Source organism: Ctenopharyngodon idella, chromosome 4 (assembly GCF_019924925.1).
Source record: "Ctenopharyngodon idella isolate HZGC_01 chromosome 4, HZGC01, whole genome shotgun sequence".
Classification (NCBI taxonomy): domain Eukaryota; kingdom Metazoa; phylum Chordata; class Actinopteri; order Cypriniformes; family Xenocyprididae; genus Ctenopharyngodon; species Ctenopharyngodon idella.
In genome coordinates, this window is record NC_067223.1 from 25,895,921 (window position 1) to 25,915,342 (window position 19,422).

Sequence of the window (19,422 nt, forward strand, 5' to 3'; positions counted from 1 at the left end):
GTGTCTCAGTAAGCACTGTTATATTGATACCATTTCCTGCAGAGCTGTAGATGTTCACTGGGCCTGTGAAGGTGTTTCCAGTGAGTAAAGGTGCATTTACAGTTGCTCCTGTTTCAGCGTTTACATCAACACCGACCCCACAGTGAGTGCTGCTGCTCATCTGGACTAGAATAGAGAGAGATTATTGAAATTTCTTAAATGGCAAATTCAATATGATACACTGATATTCTTTCCTTCATTACCTTCCTTGTGTTTCAGCTTTTCTTCTTCCTGCTCATCTGGTGCGTCATAGTGCGGTTCAGCAGATGCCATCGTCCTTCACTGACTCACTGCTGTTGGACACGAAGAAAAAGGTCCACTTTTACCAGGCACTTTAAAAAATAAAGGTTCTATTTGAAAATTTATGAATTAATTATTTATTTATTTTTTTTAATAGTCAGTGAAAGCAGGTGTTGAACCTTCTGAAAATGTTGACTACTTGTAGAGGTTAAACTAAATATTTAGTTGGAGTATTATTTATATACACAACTCCATTTTTCCTCTAGACCAGATGACAATTCTCCATTTTCCAAGTTAAATATATCATAATAATATATGTTATTGGCTTGCTGGCAATGTTCAGGACTCAGACACACTCTCACAGTTTAAGTCTTGAATATAGACTCGTGTCTTTAGCCTGGCATACACCTAACTTATGTCTTAACCTTGTAGTTATGCTGCTTTAGTCAGGTCTACTGGAATCACACTGTAACTCTGCACTGTAAAACATAAATATCACTCCACTAACATCATCTGTTTGTCTCCAGCCTCGTATCCCACTATCATCATGTGTCGATTCATGACAAACTATAACGTACATCAGACAGACACATACATAAACAATAAATGTTCACTAAACTAACACATTAGATGATTGTAATATTAATTCTGCCACATCAGTTGGTTTTCATTCTTTTTTTAATGAATCACAATTAATTATATTTCTTCTTGAGGTAATTGCTACATATTAATTAGAAGCACCACAACTACTAAATTGTTTTGTCTGTCACATGGGAAATACTGAATAGACAGTCAGAAGTTTAAAGTGCAAAGTATTGAAAATCAAAATGTGTAAATAAAGCTCTGTAAAAACTTTACTTGAACTTTACTTGGTCCCATCCTATTTTAAGCATGCCTTGGTGCAAAAAACAAAGTCGTGACCCTTCAGTGTTAAATAATTATAGACCGATCTCAGAATTGCCTTTTTTGGCTAAAATAATGGGGAATGTGGTTAATCACCTTTCTACATTTTTAAATGAAAACAAAATGTTTGATACATTTCAGTCTGGTTTAAGGTCTCTGTGTTGCACTGAAACTGCCCTTCTCAAAGTATTAACTAACTATTAACTATGACTTTTGCTTCAATAAACTCCTAATTACTGCTTATTTAAGAGTTAGTTATGCTATTTTATTTAGTTAGTATGTCATTTTATGAACAGATATAATTTAGGCTTTTACTCACATATAAACATTGATCAGTGAACATAAACAGAAACTCATCTAAACCTGAATGAGAACAAACCTCTTGCGGAAGCTCAAATGTGCTGCGAAACACACAAGAATGAACCTCATTGGTTCTTGCTCGCATCAAGCAAACATGCTTGAGTTTCCATTTACCACAACTGATGTGTGAGTTGATGAATGTTTACATGTGAGTAAAATTTAATTAGAATTTAATATTAGAAAAGGCCTGAAAACAGATGTGGAGGCTGCTTTGATTGCGCTTCACATGTAAGTAACACTGGGTTTGAGTGTCATGATTGTCTGGAGCTGCTGTTCTGTTGGCAACTAACAATAAATGTAAAAAAGTTTGTATTTACTCGTGTACGTTCATTTTTTTGTGCTTCCTTGTCGTTCGTTCATCGACTGCGCTTTATTATGCAAACTTGTAATAAACTATATTAAATTACACAAATATACTTTGTTTTTAATCTCACTTTATTAATCAGTGTCTTTGCTGCTGACCTTCAATGATCTAATTCAACCTCACTAATAAGCAAAAATTACTTTAGATTAGATTTAGAAATAAGAGTGTTGACCTTCCTTCTCCTGTATCCTTTTCTTCTTTGATCCAGAATGGCAGCACAGCTGAAGGGTTTGTTTGAACTGTGCCCTCTACTGTACAGGAGTAAATATGCATATAAGGCTTATTCATTTCACTTTTAGTGTGAAAGGGCCTTAACATTTGCCAATAATATAACTTTGTTGTTGTTAAAAAACAAATAAGCAAGCCCAGCCCAGGTGAGAAAAAGTAACACAAAAGTAATGTAATGCATTAGTTTCCATAAAAAGTAACTAAGTTACGCAAAATACATAAAAAACATAAAATAAAACAAAATACAGCTCCAAAAACAATTAAAAGCCATAGAAAATAAGTACATTTTTAAGTGAGATGTACACATCTCAGTGGAGGAAACAGATCTGTTATCAGACGGAAGGGAGAGGTCAGCCTCAAACCAGAGAGTGTCAATGTGCTGCTCTTTTTGTCACTGTTTTTTAAAACACACACACACACACACAGATTTGTTTTGCTATCTTTGTGAGGACTCTCCATAGGAGTAATGTTTTTTATACTGTACAAACTGTACATTCTCTCCCCCTACACTACCCCTACCCCTAAACCTTCCTATCACAGAAAACTGTCTGCATTTTTACATTTTTAATAAAACATTGTTTTTAAATCTATTTTAAATATGAAGACTCCTGAAATGTCCTCATAAAACACGTTTACGTCGTAATACCTGTCATACCCATGTCATTATACAAATTTGTGTCCTGATATGTCACAAAAACAGCCACGCACGCCCCCACGCACACACACACCTTCCAGAAAGCAGGTTTATGTCTTAGAGAAGATGTTTCAGGGTTAGTTTACTTCAGATAAACGTCTCTAAGCTTCAGAGGTTTTCAGCACGTGTGAAAGCACAGATTATTTGTCAGTTAAATAAAAATCATTATTATTCAGCGCTACTTTTCCCATCTCACATTTCACAGATCTGCATTCAAAAGTGAAAATATTGTATGTGTTTATGAACTTTTTATTTTTGCAATAGAAGTTTTCTATATTTGAAAATACATGAAAACAACTAAAGAAACATGAAACACGCACCTCAAACAATATTTGTAGACTCTTCTTCTTTCTCTTCTGAACTGTCGTGTTGAACAGCAGCTCTGAAATTTCTTTTGCTCCCTGGAGGAAGTGAAACTGCTTTTAAAGTGTCAGTAACGGTCAGACGTCAGCAAACACACCAACTCTAATCTGTTTTTTATTCAGAAATTTGTGTTCTCAGTAAACTGAACTTTTTGGAAGCACTTTTTTCAAGTTTGTTAAAACTTGTTTTGAACATTACAGTTTTTTTTATACAATCAGTTTCTCAGTACTTTTTCAAAACTCTTCACACAGTGATCAGAACATCAGTCTATGTGAGCTAAACTGTGGATCATTAATCATTGCTTTGGACAAAATGCATTCAATGACAAAATCTTTAAAATTACATGAATTATTTTCTCATTTAAACACAAACATCAGCAAAATTCTGAACAAAACTTAAGTTCAAATCAATAAAATAATACAAAACTGAGTAATACCTCAATTTGCTACATTTCTACAGTAATACCATATTGAAATATATTCTAAATCTAAAAAATGAAATGCTATTGTAAGAAATGCCGGGCCGTCTGGTTGAGGAACCAATACTCCTCGAGCAGACAAAGGACGTTTCTGGAAATTAACTCTCTATTGCGAAATTAGCATCCCCACCTGAGATGCAATCACACTGAGTAAATCACCTTTAATTGACATTTTCTGTCCCTTTACCCTCTTCTTCCCCCATCTCTTCTCTCAACAAGCTGAAACCATCTGAACTTCACCCAATAATCTATATGGTTTAATGTGAACAATTATCATACAACACTGTACATGCTTGGTATCATTTGTAATGTCTCAGTGCGACTGGTACAAAGGTCTCATTCCCACAGAAGTAAACCAGAAGAGTTTAGAGATATTTTGCTTTCTGTGGAGGGCAGATCATCTACCAATTGGTCTTTCATGCAAAAGTCTCTCTGCCCCCAAAAAGGTGTAAATTAGTCTGGGACCCTGATTAATGCAAATTCCCATTGTGAACTCCTGTTTCCATTTGAAAGAAGTTCCTGTCTTGGTCTGAGTATTGAAGGAGATGTTGCAGGAGGCTCAAGGCGCGATTCTGTAGCCAGGTCGGCCCGTAACACAGTGTCTTCCAGACACTCTGCGTTATGTATTTTCTAGTTGTCAGGTATGCATCATTTACTCTTTATTTCTGAGCATTTGATGTGTTGTATCAAATATCTTCAAACTGATTATGTAATTGGCATGATACATTTACCTGACTAATAAATTGTTACATTTGATTTTATTCTGACTTTCTCTGAAATGATTAACTCTAGTAGATTACCCCACAAATCTACGCTCAGGTTAGTAATGGACTAAAGCTCAGATTAGGTGGAGCAGTGGGGCATGCCAACTAAAGTATTAGAGCTCCGACTAACACATTGGCATTAGTCATGTGTACTTAGACAGTAGACTAATAATGGGTTTTCCGAGTGTTGTTAGACCAATCTGAATAGGTGCGAGCCTCAACCTCTGATTATTGTAATATTATTCTAAGTGTACGGGGGAAACCACGGCATGAGTATATAAAGTTACCATTAGAGGAAGTTAAATTGGTCAGCTTGGTCCTATGGTAATGGTCATGACCTCTGGATAGATATAGTCTTACTTTAATTAAGTGTGTACAGATCTATGGGGACTGGATAACATACTTTTAGAAATAAGCAAGCCTGGTGCGGCGTCTAAAAGTATCAGTCAATTGCTTCAGTCTAATGATCAAGACTGACGAGTTTGTGATTAAGAGATCATATTCCCAGCCGGTGCGAGACTCAAAAAGTTATAGGAATCTGAATGAATGAGTGTAATTTCAATAAAGAGTTAAATAGAATAATCAAATGTGTAGCTAACTATTATACAAATGACCAATAATCAATTGGCATTCTAACCTAAATTTGAGGTCATAATAAAATGGAGTCAGATAATAGTTTAATTAGAATTAAATTACTAAAAAGACAGAACATACAAGAAACCTTCCCTGCCCTATGGGAATCCGTCATTGGGCCAATTAGACGGGCCTTACACTATCAAAACAATTAGATGTAGCTGAACAGAATCTTTTAGTTTCACAAGTATCCGTTCAAAAGGGGAAACTTCTGAGAATAATTTTGTACTGTAATGTAAACATGGATCATCTAACAAACTGCAGTGAAATACAAACAGCAGAGAGTGTCATTCTTGTTTTGTAAAGAAATTTTACTAAAAAAAAACATTGTATAATGCTATCTGTTGTTTATGGAAGCTTGTTAAATAATAATAATAAAAAAAAGCTAATAAGAAAAAGGTCTTTATCTCAGAACTGCATGATATCAACTCGAGTTTATATCTCGCAATTTTGCCATTCTGCCATTATAACAGCTCTTTTGTTTCAGATGGAAACACTGCCATTTAAATGCCACTATAATTTACCGATTACCTACGCCCAGTAATCACATGAAAGCACTTACACACACACACATTATACACACTGAATAAGCATACAAGCTAAGTCAGAAAGTCAACTTTATTTCTATAGCGCTTTATACAATATAGATTGTTTCACAGCAGCTTCACAATAATAACAAATTCAAATTCTGCTGTAAAGCAGCTCTAATAAGCCAATGGTGTCATTATTCAGTTCAAGTCAGTTCAGTGTTGATTCATTTAAGTTCAATAACTGTGTAAAATTCATCAGTTGTGTGTACATACTGTATACACTGTATTTGTGCACATGTACGTGTGAGTGACAAACTTCTGTATACACCACTGCATTCTGAACAAGCAAAAAACAAAAGAGAGTACTGTTTTACATTTTTCACATCTGTGTGTAGTTTGGCATGTACTGTATGTGGCTAATCATTTTATGTTTGTGTGTACTATGCAAAAATACCATTTTCAGAATAATGAAAATAGTTTTGAATGAAGTGTTTGCCTTTGAAAGATATGTGTGACGTTTTGCATGTTGTGTGTGTGTATTGTGGTTTTGTGTGTACACTGTAAACCCGAATAAGTTGGGCTAACTCAAAAAATTTGAGGTAATCAGTTACATCAAATTTTTTGAGTTATGATGTTCCCAATTTTAAGTAAGCAGAACTATCAAGTTTTGAGTTTGTAGTACTCATGCATGTTAATTTCTCCTAACTTGAAGTGCTGAGTTAGCTAACTCATACATTTTGATAGCAATTAACTTTATTTTGTTTACTTTATTTTGAGTTCTTGTGAATCAAACGAGTTATTTACTTCACTGTAAACCCTAATGGGGCATTCACACCAGACGCGACTTGTGCGAATAAATTGCGCTATTCGCGCGTAGTCAGACGCTTGAACATTTTGAGTTTACTCGCTTCATTTGTGCATGAAAATCACTTCACAACAATGCTCAATTCATGCCGCAGGATGTCTATTCGCATCTTTGCATTGACTTAACATGTAAATCACTCGCGCTTAACGCTTCATTCGCGTCTGGTGTGAACGCACCATAAGAAAATACAGAAAATGCCAACTTGTTAATCTGCTAACATGTTAACAATAGGATGGTATAGCACTTACTAAATAAGTACAGCATCTTAAAACATGTAACTTACCTGCTCTCAAACCAAGCCGCAAGCGCTACTTGTCACCATGATGGTAACTCTCTAAAAACCCACATTAACAGAAACTCTTCTAATTTAGCATAACAAAACATTAATCACTACTAAATCTTTTTAGATTTAGATCTTTTTTAGATCTAAATCCCTTACCATTAATCGTGCACAAAAAACATTATATAAAACTTAATTTTAGCATTTACTCTCACTTTCGAGTACCAGGGGCAAAGCATGCCCAGTTTCAGTTAAACTTAATTTAGTCTAAATGAAAAGAAATGAGTTCATAAAACTCAAAACAATGAAACTGTTCAATTTAAGTTTGTCCTACTCAAACCAATTAAGTATTTTGAGTGTTCGGTTTACAGTGTAGAGATTTCAGAAATGGAGCCATAGTTTCAAAAACTGTGTGGGAGCAATTTGAAAAAACTGACGTAGTTACAGTTTAGTTACGATTGCTTACACACTTTAAAATTGCTTACACACTTTAAAATTGCTTACACACTTAAAAAAATAACACAAAGGTACTGAAACCATACACTCAAGAAGCAAAACCTTAGCCCAGATCTGCACAGCTTTAAGCACATTCTCAGCCTCACACTTTTTGCAAAACACTACACACATTGTTTTGCACAACACTAAACACACTTCTCTACATTAGACACAGAAATCTAACATAATGTCACTTTTGCCATTTCAAGACACTGCTTTCCAAAATACCACCCCTATAAATCAATTGATCAAACATGGCCGTCAGGTCGGCAGACACTTAGGTGCTTAACTGTCAACTCAACAATCAGGTGCAAGTACTATAAAAAGGCAAAAGGTGAGTTTATGTGTCTTCAACAAAATGGAAGGCAATGTTGCAGTAAGAGGGAGAGGGAGAAACATCATTGGCCACAGAGCTATTCTGAATGTCCCGGGACAATGTGGTGGCAACATCACAATGTATGTTGCAATCACGCAGAATGGGGTCCTCCACCAGCATGCCAACTTAGGCCCTTACAACACGGCCCACATATTCACATTTTAGACAGACTACACAAAATCATCACAGCAGAAGACCAAATGGATGCAGAGCAGATGAGACACATTGTCATATGGGACAATGGAAATTTCCACCTATCTGCTCTGGTCCAAAACTGGTTTCATTAGTGTCTACAATTTTCACTCCAATACATCCCACCATACTGTCCCTTCCTTAAACTCATTGAGGATGGTTTTTGTTTTTTGGCATGGAAGGTTTACAATCTCCGGCCCTATGTCAGGATACCCCTCATTCAAGCCATGGAGAATGCCTGACCTGACTGATGCAGGGTCTGTGAGAGGATGGATTCGCCTTTCAAGAAGATTCTTCCCTCGCTGTCTTGCGTGAGAGGACATCACCTGTGATGTGGATGAAGTGCTATGGCCAGATCCAGCTAGGCCAAGAGATGATGCTTAGGTTTTTTTTTCTTTTTTTTTTTAATTTTTATTTAAAATCATGCTTTTGTTCGTGTAATATATTGTATTTAGAATATGTTCTGATTTTCAGTGAAAAATGCAACCTTTGGAAATGCATTGATGTATTGAATGGTTGCAATGTGGTGAGAAATATTTTCATCTATGTGCAGTGCTGATCTTGTGTTTTTTTTTTTTTTTGTGTGTGTGTTTGTTTTATTGTCAATATATACATGTACTTTACTCTAACAATATCTCTGAAAAAAATCAAACCCATAGACTATATCATTAGAAAAGTATAAAAGTGTTTAAGATTGAGCACAGCAGTGTGTAAATGAATCAAACAGAATCAGAATGAATCATGTGTGGTCCATACGGTGTCAAAGTTGGGTTTTGTTAAATTAATGTAAAGTTTTGAATGAAGTGTTTCATTTTGCAAAAGAACTGAGGTGTTCTGCTACTTGTGTGTGTGTGTGGATCTGTGAATTGTGTGTAGTGTTTTGACAAAATGAGCCTTGCTTTTAAAATTGTGCTTAAGTAATCGTAAAAAACCTGTAAAACGAGTGTTTCGCCCATTACTGTAAATACTGTAAATATCACTTCACTTCAGCCGTAGGGGTTGGGTGCCACTGTTTATTTATTTATTTATTTATTTATGAACACGTAGTTTTCTCTTGTTTTTTTGGTTAGTTAAGGGGTCAGTTCAGTCCCTGTATTTTTGTTTAGATGTTTTATTTGTTAGGGTAGTAAGTTTTCTTTTGAGAAAAAGACCCAGACCTTGCTTCCTTTTTGATCTTGGGTGCTGATAGTGACAATTATAAGGCAAAAATAAAAAGAATTTTATTTATGTTATTCTCCTGAACCCTAAACCTGGGACGTAACAGTGTGTAGAGTTACTGTGCAAATATACCATTTTTAGAATAGTTAAATTAGTTTTGAAGGAAGTGTTTGCTTTTGCAAGATATGTGACATTTTGTATGTTGTGTGTGTGTTTTGTGGTTTTGTGTGTAGAGTTTTGAGAAATGGAGCCATAGTTTCAAGAACTGTGTGAAAGCTTTAAAAAAAACTGTAACTGAGGTGTTAAGTTGAGAATTGGTTAGATCACTTTTTCAAAACTCTTCACACAGTTTGTTTAAGTATGGAGAAATGTGTCCTAGTGATTGCAAAACAAACAAACAAACAAAAAAAAAAAACACTGTAAATGTGTATCGAGTGGGTCAGTATACGTTTTCATTTTACCTTTCAATTTGAAATGAAATAAGCAGAAATAAAAAAACTATGTCTGTTCGAAAGCCCGGGTTCCCTGCGCTACTTCCCGTCAGTCATCATCAGCAGAGAGAGTGACTCAGAGGAAGGTGTGAATGGGACTGTGTGTGCAGAAGTGTGCTTCCATAAACAAATGTAAGTTGCCTGTTCATCAAGTAAACGATAAATGTTGGTTAAGCAGTGTATGGTGTGAATACAATGTTAACCTGTCACTAAGCGATGTGCATTTTTCAGTGAGAACAATGCAACACCTGTGGAAGGAAGGTCTTCCATCTGCTTCCCATTACTGTCTGACTCTGCTGAGCTGTCTGACTTCCCAATACTGTCTGACTCTTGCATTTGTAGCTCCGTATAGCTTTGTTTTTAATCTCTATTTACTATTTTTCCATGTTGTTTATATTTCTAATCTCTCTAAAAATCTCTTCGGAAAATCCCATTGCTCTTTGGACTTAACAGGAGAGTCAAATTACATCAGTGTCGGAGTACAGATACTTCAGTATTATTATTGATAACAAATTACGCTTTGGTTCACATATTAATTATTTGAGGCAAGAACTCAAAACAAATGTAGGATTTTATTTTAGAAATAAGTCCTGCTTTTCATTCAATGTAAGGACGAAACTAGTGTCCGCTACTTTTTTACTGGTTATTGATTATGGGATGTGGTGTATCAGCACGCTCCCTCTTATCTTCTTCCCTCTCTGGATGCTTTGTACCATTATACTTTGAGATTTATAACTCATTTATAACACACCATTGTGACCTATACAAAAGAGATGCTTGGCCTTCATTGCTGATATATAAAGCCATATTGGGTTATCTGTCTTCTTATCTCTGTTGCTTTATTCAACAGAAATTGCCTATTAATTACTCATTACGTTCTCAATCGAGTTACAATCTTTGTGTTCCCCTTGTTAGAACTGGGCTAGGTAAAACTTTCTTTAAATATGGCGCCGCCTCGGATCGGAATCTTCTCCAGAGTGAGATGAAGCTAAAAATATTGGTCTCTTATAGTCATTTAAAATTTTACTACATAACCTTGAGAGTGAATTAATGGTGTGTAAATGTTTTTAATTGGTTGTATGTTTTATGTTTGATTTAGTATTGTATGTTGTAACTTTGTTGTATAACTGTATAGGCAAACTCGGCTGCCTATCTCCTGCAAAAGAAATTTTAATCTCAGTGAGTCTTTTTTGTCCTGGTTAAATACAGGTAAATAAATAATAACCATATATCTGATATTATCTAATATTGCTTAAAGACATCATTAAAATAGTCCATGTGACTGCAGTGATGCAACCTTAATTTATGAAGTGACAAGAAGACATTTGTGTGCAAAAACAAAACAAACAACCTTATTCACAATATCTTATTTTTAGAAAGAAATGGTATCTGTGAGGATTTCCAGTCAGTAGTTAGACCATATCATAGTACTGAGACTGCTCTCATTAGAGTTTTGCTCTCATTAGAGTTCATCGTCCGATCGTGGTTGTATCACTCTATTAGTATTACTCGATCTTAGTGCTGCATTTGATACTATCCACACCACACTATCCACACTGACCACAACATACTTTTGAATAGACTCAAAAATTATGTTGGCATTAGTGGAATTGCTTTGGCATGGTTCAAATCATACTTACCTGACCGTTATCAGTTTGTAGTAGTAAACGAAGAGATGTCATATCAATCACAAGTTCAGTATGGAGTACCGCAAGGCTCAGTACTAGAACCGTTGCTTTTCACTCTGTACATGCTACCCTTGGGAGATATCATTAGGAAGCATGGCGTTAGTTTTCACTGTTACTCTGATGAAAAATACTACATATGCTCTCAATGACAAAAGCAGTAAAGTTAATTCATGCGTTCATGCATTCGTCTAACCTAGGCTAGATTACTGTAACGCTGTACTGGGTGGTTGCCCTGCATTCTTAATAAACAAACCCCAGCTGGTCCAAAACGCAGCAGCTAGAGTTTTTACCTGTAAACTTTCTGATAGACTGTTAAGTTGTTTTTAACAGGCATGGTGTTATAAGCCATAATTTGGCTGCTGAAGCCATCTATTGCCACAACATGCGTCACTCCAAACATCACCAGCTTCTCATTTTGCTCCAAGTGTAGTTTATGTCCCATTTACTCTGCATTGTAGGGGACTGGGACTTGTATACACCCTGATAGTTCACAAAACAAGCTATTATAACAGCACTGCCACTGCATTTCAGTATCACTCAGGAATAATCAATAATAATAATAATATTTAATAAATTTTGACTTAAAATGATTAGACAACTGTATCAAATAACTACTGGCATACGCATAACACATTATAAATTTCTATTTTTAGATCAGTTAAATGATTGCTAGGCTGCATAAATTAGGTCAGCTGAGAACACTTCCTATAGCACCAGATGTACTCGTTACATCAGAAGAAGAATGGCATCTACGCTAATATTAGTCTCTCTGTTTATCCCGAGGTTTACCGTAGTCAGTCGGATCCGGACCGTATCCAGATCAGATGGAGGACCTGCACCTAAACTCAAGCACAACACATCCCTGAAGTGTCAGCAGAGATTGAGTCAACTAGATCATCCCCTGTGAAGACCTCACTGACACGACAGCCAGTGGCACAGATCCCCAACAAACCGTTTCCATACCGGCATGATGAATCCGATCTTCAACTAGATGGAACTGGATTAAATATTTTGACTGTTCCAATCCCAATCTGATTTATGACCTGTAACGCTGCCTGAATCATAATCATGCACTGTTCGCTGTTGGCCAGTTCTCCCAGACTGAGCCTGGTTTCTCCTAAGGTTTTTCTTTTCTCCATTTTTGTCACCTGATAGAGTTTGGGTTCCTTGCCGCTGTTGCCTCTGGCTTGCTTAATATGGAGACACTTGATATTCAACAATGTTTTTGATCTGCCTGCATTGACACCATTGTGTGTAACCTGAACTGAGCTCCAGAGCTGCTGTATAGATAAATAAACTAAATTAATAACTAATGATTTTTACAACGGAATGCTGAACTTACTCTGGCTTGCTTAGTTGGGGACATCTACTATTCAGCAATATTAGATAGATAGATAGATTGATGAAATGCAGTAAATTAGTAACTAAATCAACAATAAACTGACTCAATCTAAATAATGACACTATTTTCTTCTAGAGCTACTGTACAGGTGAAACAAACTTTGTTGTATTATTTTCCTGTTATCATTGCAAAGCTACTTTGAAACAATCTGTATTGTAAGCGCTATATAAATAAAGGTGACTTGACTTTACATATTTTGGCCCAGCATCTGAAAAAAAACAAAAAAACAGTAACACTTCACCTGGATGCCACTGGTAGTGTCATCTCACACATTCCCGGTTAGCCCAAGAGAGTGCTGGGGGGGGGGCACCACTACATAGGCTATTTTAGTTATGAAAAATATAAAAACGTTAAGCCAAAACGAATTCATTTAAAGCTAAACTGAAAAAGAACCCGGCGTTATAACCTCTAATTTGGCACAAATATTTCCATATTCACGATGAATTTGGATGCTAAACTATATTTATTTTTTAAACGCTTTGATTGTACACTACCTAAAATGAGCAGTGTGACTTATGTATTTGGTTGACTGTATGTTATTTTGACAATAAACAGGCTGCGATGTCAGCTTACTAAAACTGATAGGTTATATTGTGTGTGCGTGTGAGGCGCCAGCGCGATCACTTGAATTTTCTCATAAAAGCGGAAACAACTTAAAATACCTACATTTTATCCCTTTCATTTTGTTAATATGTTAATTATTAAAGTGAAATAAATTTTGGGTACATAGGCTCTGTGGAGGGAAGAACAGAGGGATGGTGAGGTTTCAGGAGTGACACGTGGAAAACTGTGTGAATGCGATACTCAGGAGGGAGTTGCAGGTGATAGGTGACAGGGTTGATTTGCCGGATGATGGTGAAGGGGCCAACGAATCTAGGACTCAGCTTCCTACAGGGCAGGTGCATCCTGATGTCCCGGGTTGACAGCCAAACCTTCTGTCCTGGCTGGTAGTTGGGTGCGTGGGAGCGTCGAAGGTCGGCTGTCAATCTGCGCCTGCGTAGGGCTCGTTAGAGTTGCAGATGCACTGAGTCCCAGACCCTCTCGCTCTCCCGGAACCAGTAGTCCACCGCCGGGACGTCTGATGGTTCCCCATCCCAGGGGAACAGTGGGGGCTGATAGCAGTACGCAGGAAACGGCCGATCTCCTGTATCTTCCTCTCCGTCTGCCCGTTCGTTTGTGGATGGTAACCAGAGGAGAGACTTATGGCCACACCTAGGAGTTTGAAGAACGCCTTCCAGACTCGGGAGGTGAATTGAGATCCACGGTCAGATACAATATCTTCTGGTAATTCATAGTATAGAAACACATGGTTGAATAGTAACTCCGCAGTTTCCATGGCAGTGGGTAGTCCAGGCAGGGGAATTAATCGACAGGACTTGGAGAACCGGTCGACGATTACTAGTACGCAGGTACATCCATTGGAGACGGGAAGATCGGTGATGAAGTCCACTCCTAGGTGTGACCAAGGGCGAGTGGGAACGGGCAGAGGTTGGAGCTTTCCGGAGGGAAGATGGCGTGGACTTTTAGAGATGGCACATTCCCTGCACCCTTGCACGTACCTCCTGACGTCGGATGTCGTGTTGGGCCACCAGAAGCGCTGTTTTAACAGCGAGAGGGTTTCGTTGACCCCTGGGTGGCCAGTGCCCAGTGAAGCATGTGCAGAGTGAATAAGTGGGGTGCGTCGTGTCCGTGGTACATACTTCAATCCGGGGGGGCAACCCGGCGGAATGTTGGCGGAGGCATTGGAGGCATTGGGAGCGTCTCTTCAAACCAGGAAATGGGACTCACGAAGAGTTTCTCGGGGATGATGGGCTCTGGATCTTCGTTGCTTTCTTCCAGACTGTAAATACAAGACAGGGCATCGGCCTTTACATTCTTAGATCCAGGACGATAGGAGATGGTAAAATCAAACCTCGTAAAAAACAGAGCCCATCTGGCTTGGCGAGGAGTTCGCGGTTGCCGATGTCATAATTCACTTCCGCCGGGTTGAGTTTCCTGGAGAAGAAAGCACATGGATGGAGTCTGCTGGGATTCCCCTGCTGCTGGGATAACACCGCTCCCACTCCGGTGGTTGAGGCGTCAACCTCGACGACGAAGGGTGAGCCAGGAGGGGAGCGGTCGTGAATGCGGCCTTGAGGGCCTCGAAAGCTTGGGTGGCGGCTGGGGTCCAGGACAGAGACTTGGGCTTACCACGGAGGAGGTTGGTGAGTGGACTGGTGATGGAACTATAGTTTTGGATGAATCGTCGATAGAAGTTTGCAAATCCTAGGAATCTCTGTAACTCTTTGATGGATGTGGGAAGGGGCCATTCCTTGACTGCAGTAACCTTCCTCCCGTCCATGCAGACGCCACTGCGGTCGATGTTATAACCCAGGAACTGCACTGAGGGCTGATGAAAAGTGCATTTTTCGGCCTTTAGGAAAAGGTGGTAGTCCCTCAGGTGTTGGAGGACCTCCGCAACGTGTTGGCAATGTTCGGCCAGGCTCCGGGAGTAGATCAAAATGTCGTCAATGTAGACCAGGACAGACCGGTGCAGGAACTCCCGGAGCACCTCATGCATGAAGTCTTGGAATACGGAGGGGGTGTTGACCAGTCCATACGGCATGACGAGATATTCATAATGGCCAGTAGGTGTCACGAAAGCTGTTTTCCACTCGTCCCCCTCACGTATTCTGATGAGACTGTACGCGCTGCGGAGGTCCAACTTGGTGAACACAGTGGCGCCGCGTAGATGTTCAAGGGCTGCTGGGACGAGAGGAAGGGGGTAACGGAACTTGATGGTGATTTGGTTTAGTGCTCTGTAATCGATGCAGGGCCGCAAGCCTCCGTCCTTCTTCGCCACGAAGAAAAAGCTTGAAGCAGCAGGGGAAGTGGACGGTCGGATGTAGCCTTGCTTAAGATCCTCGTCGATATACTCCTCCATGGCTTTCTCCTCCGGAACGGATAGGGAATATATCTTCCCTCTGGGCACTGGCTCACCTGGGATGAGGTCGATGGCGCAGTCCCATGGCCGGTGGGGAGGCAGCTTGGAGGCTTGTTTTGGACAGAAGACGTCACTGAAGTGGGAATAACAGGCAGGAATATCAGTTGAACGTTTCTCGAGTGGACTTTCCACTGTAGTAGCACAGACTTGGATTTCTTGGGAGCTTGGAGAACTGAACACGGGGAACTCGGGGAAACAGTCATGGAAACATTGGTTACCCCACTTCAGGATCTCTCCTGTCCTCCAGGAGATGGTGGGGTTGTGCTGCTCTAGCCATGGGCGCCCTAGAATCACGTCAGATGTTGACTCCTCCAGAACCAGCAGCTGGATCTCCTCCATGTGGAGAACTCCAACTTGGAGACGAAGGGGTCCCATGCTGTAACGTACTTTTTTCGCAAAGGTTTTCCAGTTACCGCGTGGATCTGGTAGATCTTCGGCGTGGGGGTGGTTTTGAGGTGAAGCTGGCGACAGAGGGCTCCGGAGATGAAGTTTCCAGCTGACCCAGAATCGAGGAGCGCACTGACTGGAAGACAGAAATCAGCGGCAGTAAGTTTTACAACAATTGAGAATGGTTTCATCTTATTCATTGTGGGCAGAATGGCACTCACCAATGGCCGAACAGGACGAAGGGGGCATTTAGAGATGTAATGCCCGGCACCACCACAATACAGACAGAGATTCTGGGCCAGCCTCCTCTGTCGCTCAGCCGACGAAAGACGCGAGTGTTCAATTTGCATGGAGTCATTTGCTGGTTCTGGGGAGCTGACGGATTCTGGCTGACGGAGAGTGGAGGGAAATAGCGGCTGGCCCTGGTGCTCTTCTAGGCACAGCTGGATACAAGTGGCGAATCTGATGGATAACTGGATGAATTTCTCAAGCCCGATGGAATCCTCGTATGCAGCGAGATGCAACCGCACACGTGGATCGAGGCCTTGACGATAGGTGGTGATCAGGGCCTGTTCATTCCAGCCACTTGCAGCAGCTAGGGTTCGAAACTGGAGGGCATAATCAGACACAGTTAGTGAACCTTGTTTTAGTCTGCATAATCTCTCACCAATTGACGAATCCCAAGCGGGTTTTCCAAAAACTTCCTTGAAGTGGGTAATGAAACTCGACAAGGACGATACAACCGGGTTATTCAAATTCCAGAGAGGTTCAGCCCATCAAAGCACTTTTCCGTTAAGTTGAGAGATTATGAAAGCCACCTTAGATCGATCATCCGGGTACAAGTGCGGTTGCATCTCCAGGACCAGCGAACACTGCAAGAGAAAACCGTTGCAGTCCTCCGCCAGACCAGAGAAGGGCGCCGGTTTGGCCATGGGACTGGCGACCGCAGGTGGTGAAGGAGATGCAGCGGTGAATGCGGAAGTGCTCGCTGGTGTTGTTGCCGTGGAAGTGCCGGTGAAAGTGCGACGAAGTGCATCAACCAGGTATTGAATCGGGTCCGGGGTTCTCATGTTGTTACCTCAGTTGGTGTTGGTCCGGTCTTCTGTTACGGACAGAAGGGAGCAGAGACACTGGTAAGTGTAAACAGGGTTTATTGAGGAAACAACAGAGCGTGCAAGCAGAGTGCAGGTGAGTTGGAGCAGATGATAATGTTGTCGAGACGTGATACTGGATCTGATACTTGTCTTTGTTTTCTCAGGGAGCGAGGATGCAGAGTGGCGCAGAGCAGACGAACACACTGGAACTCACAGGAGACGTGGAGACACAAGAGATCACAGGAGACGCTGGAGACAGGTAAGTAGTCGTTTCGGGGAGTCCTGGAGGTAAGCATAACAACTGGTATGCATAAACGAGACCGGACAGTGACTGAGTGATCTGGAGTGTCTTTTATGTGGCTGTGGTGATGAGTGCAGAATGAGCGTCAGGTGTGGCTTGTTAATACTCAGGAGAGGGAGTGCGTTGTGATTGGGTGAGTGTAGAGCCTGGCGTGTCTGTGACAATAGGCTATTTATTCCTTTTATATGATTTAATCCTATTTTTTCTCCGTTCACAGAAGCGCTGCAGGTGCGTGATGATGATGAATCCTCATGTAGGCCTACTGTTGTTTATTCTGCTATTTGTTTATGTAGGCTAAAACTAAACCCCTGGGATTTTTTTAATGGGTCACAGACACTTATCGATTCTAATTTCATTTAATTCTAATTTAATATAACCTAGTCAGTTGATGAAAAGATAATGATCGCGTCAGTTGAAAGTCAGAAAAAAAAAAAAACGAAATGATATTGACAAGACAACATTTCTAATTTTCGTTTAGTTTATGTTTTTCAACTAATACTTTTTCTTATATTTCAGGTTTATTTCGATTAGCATAAATGTTTTAATAGTTTTAGTTTTTGTTAGTTAACGATGATAACCCTGCCTGGCAAAACATCCACAGAGCTGCAGTAGTACAGTCAATTTTCCAGCTGTTTAAGCCATGAAAATTTACAAATATTCACGAATTATTTAATTCTGTCTGGGACACAATCTCAGGCCGGGAGTCCCAGACTCATCGAGGCCAATAATAAACCTACAGCTATTGTTGCAAACATAGCCTAATTTATATTACTTTTAAGAATAATAAATGTTGGAAAAGTAATAATAATGTGCCTCTTTTGAGGTATTGTCTTCACTTTCATTTATCAGTTTTATTTTGATAAATAGACCTATGACAATATGCAATAGGCCTAGCATTAATGTTAAATGAATAGAGTTTTTAGTAAAAGCACGATTTTGTTAGCGTTCGCGAAATGTGTCAGAATAAACATGAAATGCACGGATTAGCTGTCGCCTTCAGAGCTCGTGCAGCCCTGGTGAAACTGCGACGACTGTTAGCGAATCGCTCCCGCGGTACTTTGATGGCACACACTGCTTATGTCAGAAATTGATGAAGTCGAGCACACACCTTATGATTAGCTGTGCACAGGCGGTGCAATGCTGCGCCAATTATCTATTAACGGTTTAAATAATTCACGTACGATTAAGAGAACTGGGGGGGCACAAATTATTTCTGGGGGGGGCCATGCCCCCCTTTGCCCCCCGTAGTGCCGGGCCTGATTGCTGGTCACCAGCAAGGTATGTTTTGCATGCTGGGATCAGCATGAGATGCTGGTGTGCTGCTGGACCAACATATGTTGCCTTTTGGAGGCTGGATTGATCCCAGCAAGACCACAACAAAAAATGTGTGTGTTATATATCACGTTTCTTAGTGTGTGTTCGAAGTTAAATAAAGACCAAGACAATTTTCCAAATTAATAAAAAAAAAAAAAAAAAAAAAAAAAATTAAAATGAATAAAGAAAAAATGCATGTTCTTGGTTACGTTTACTGGTACACAGTAAAATCCTTAGTGTTACACAAACACTGCTTAGTTTTATATGGCCCCAATCTATAGAGAGTAAAAGTAACACTAGCCATTCAAGGATTTTTAATTTTTCTAAAAAAAGGTTTAGTGCATCAAAATGTTTACCGATGTTTACCGAACAAATGTTAACACAATCTTTTTCCGTTTAACTTTAGCACATAAATTCTATGCTGGTTCTTCAAATGTCATGAAAAATTAGTTTGAAAACACTTTTTGTAGAGAAAAACGGCTTTAATTCAAATAAATATGGTGTCACATGACAGAATTAGCCTATACGCAGCGTCCACATTCGTGGTGTTGCTGCTGTTAAAGCACCGTTTCACCAGCAGATGGCAGAATTCTGCCTCTAACACCTAGATCAATATCCATAAAGAAATCAACCAGTAGAGATTCCCTTTCGAAAGGGAACTTCAACTCTGCATTTACCGCTATGGGGAACCGTTACTCATGACAGGTGTCCGAATGCCAAAGAATCACACCACTCCAATTCTATTGGTCGGCGACAGCCTATGACGTCATCATAGCGCGAACCCGGAGTATAAAGGGAGC

The 19,422-nt window shown here is 39.7% G+C and overlaps 1 protein-coding gene across 6 annotated transcripts in view; it reads right to left on the bottom strand.

Moving 5' to 3' along the window:
* Window positions 1–19,422, bottom strand: part of LOC127511070 (NLR family CARD domain-containing protein 3-like) — a 146,690-nt gene that overhangs the window by 16,588 nt on the left and 110,680 nt on the right. For 4 of the 6 annotated variants that reach the window (XM_051891469.1, XM_051891465.1, XM_051891466.1 and 1 more), the window contains 2 exons: window positions 243–332; window positions 31–165 (listed from right to left, as the gene is read on the bottom strand). In XM_051891469.1, the coding sequence (XP_051747429.1) occupies window positions 31–165; window positions 243–312 (205 nt within the window). In that variant the 5' untranslated portion in view covers window positions 313–332. Of the gene's footprint in view, window positions 1–30; window positions 166–242; window positions 372–3,148; window positions 3,311–19,422 lie in introns of those variants that run through there. The other 2 variants (XM_051891467.1, XM_051891468.1) reach the window with 2 other exon arrangements.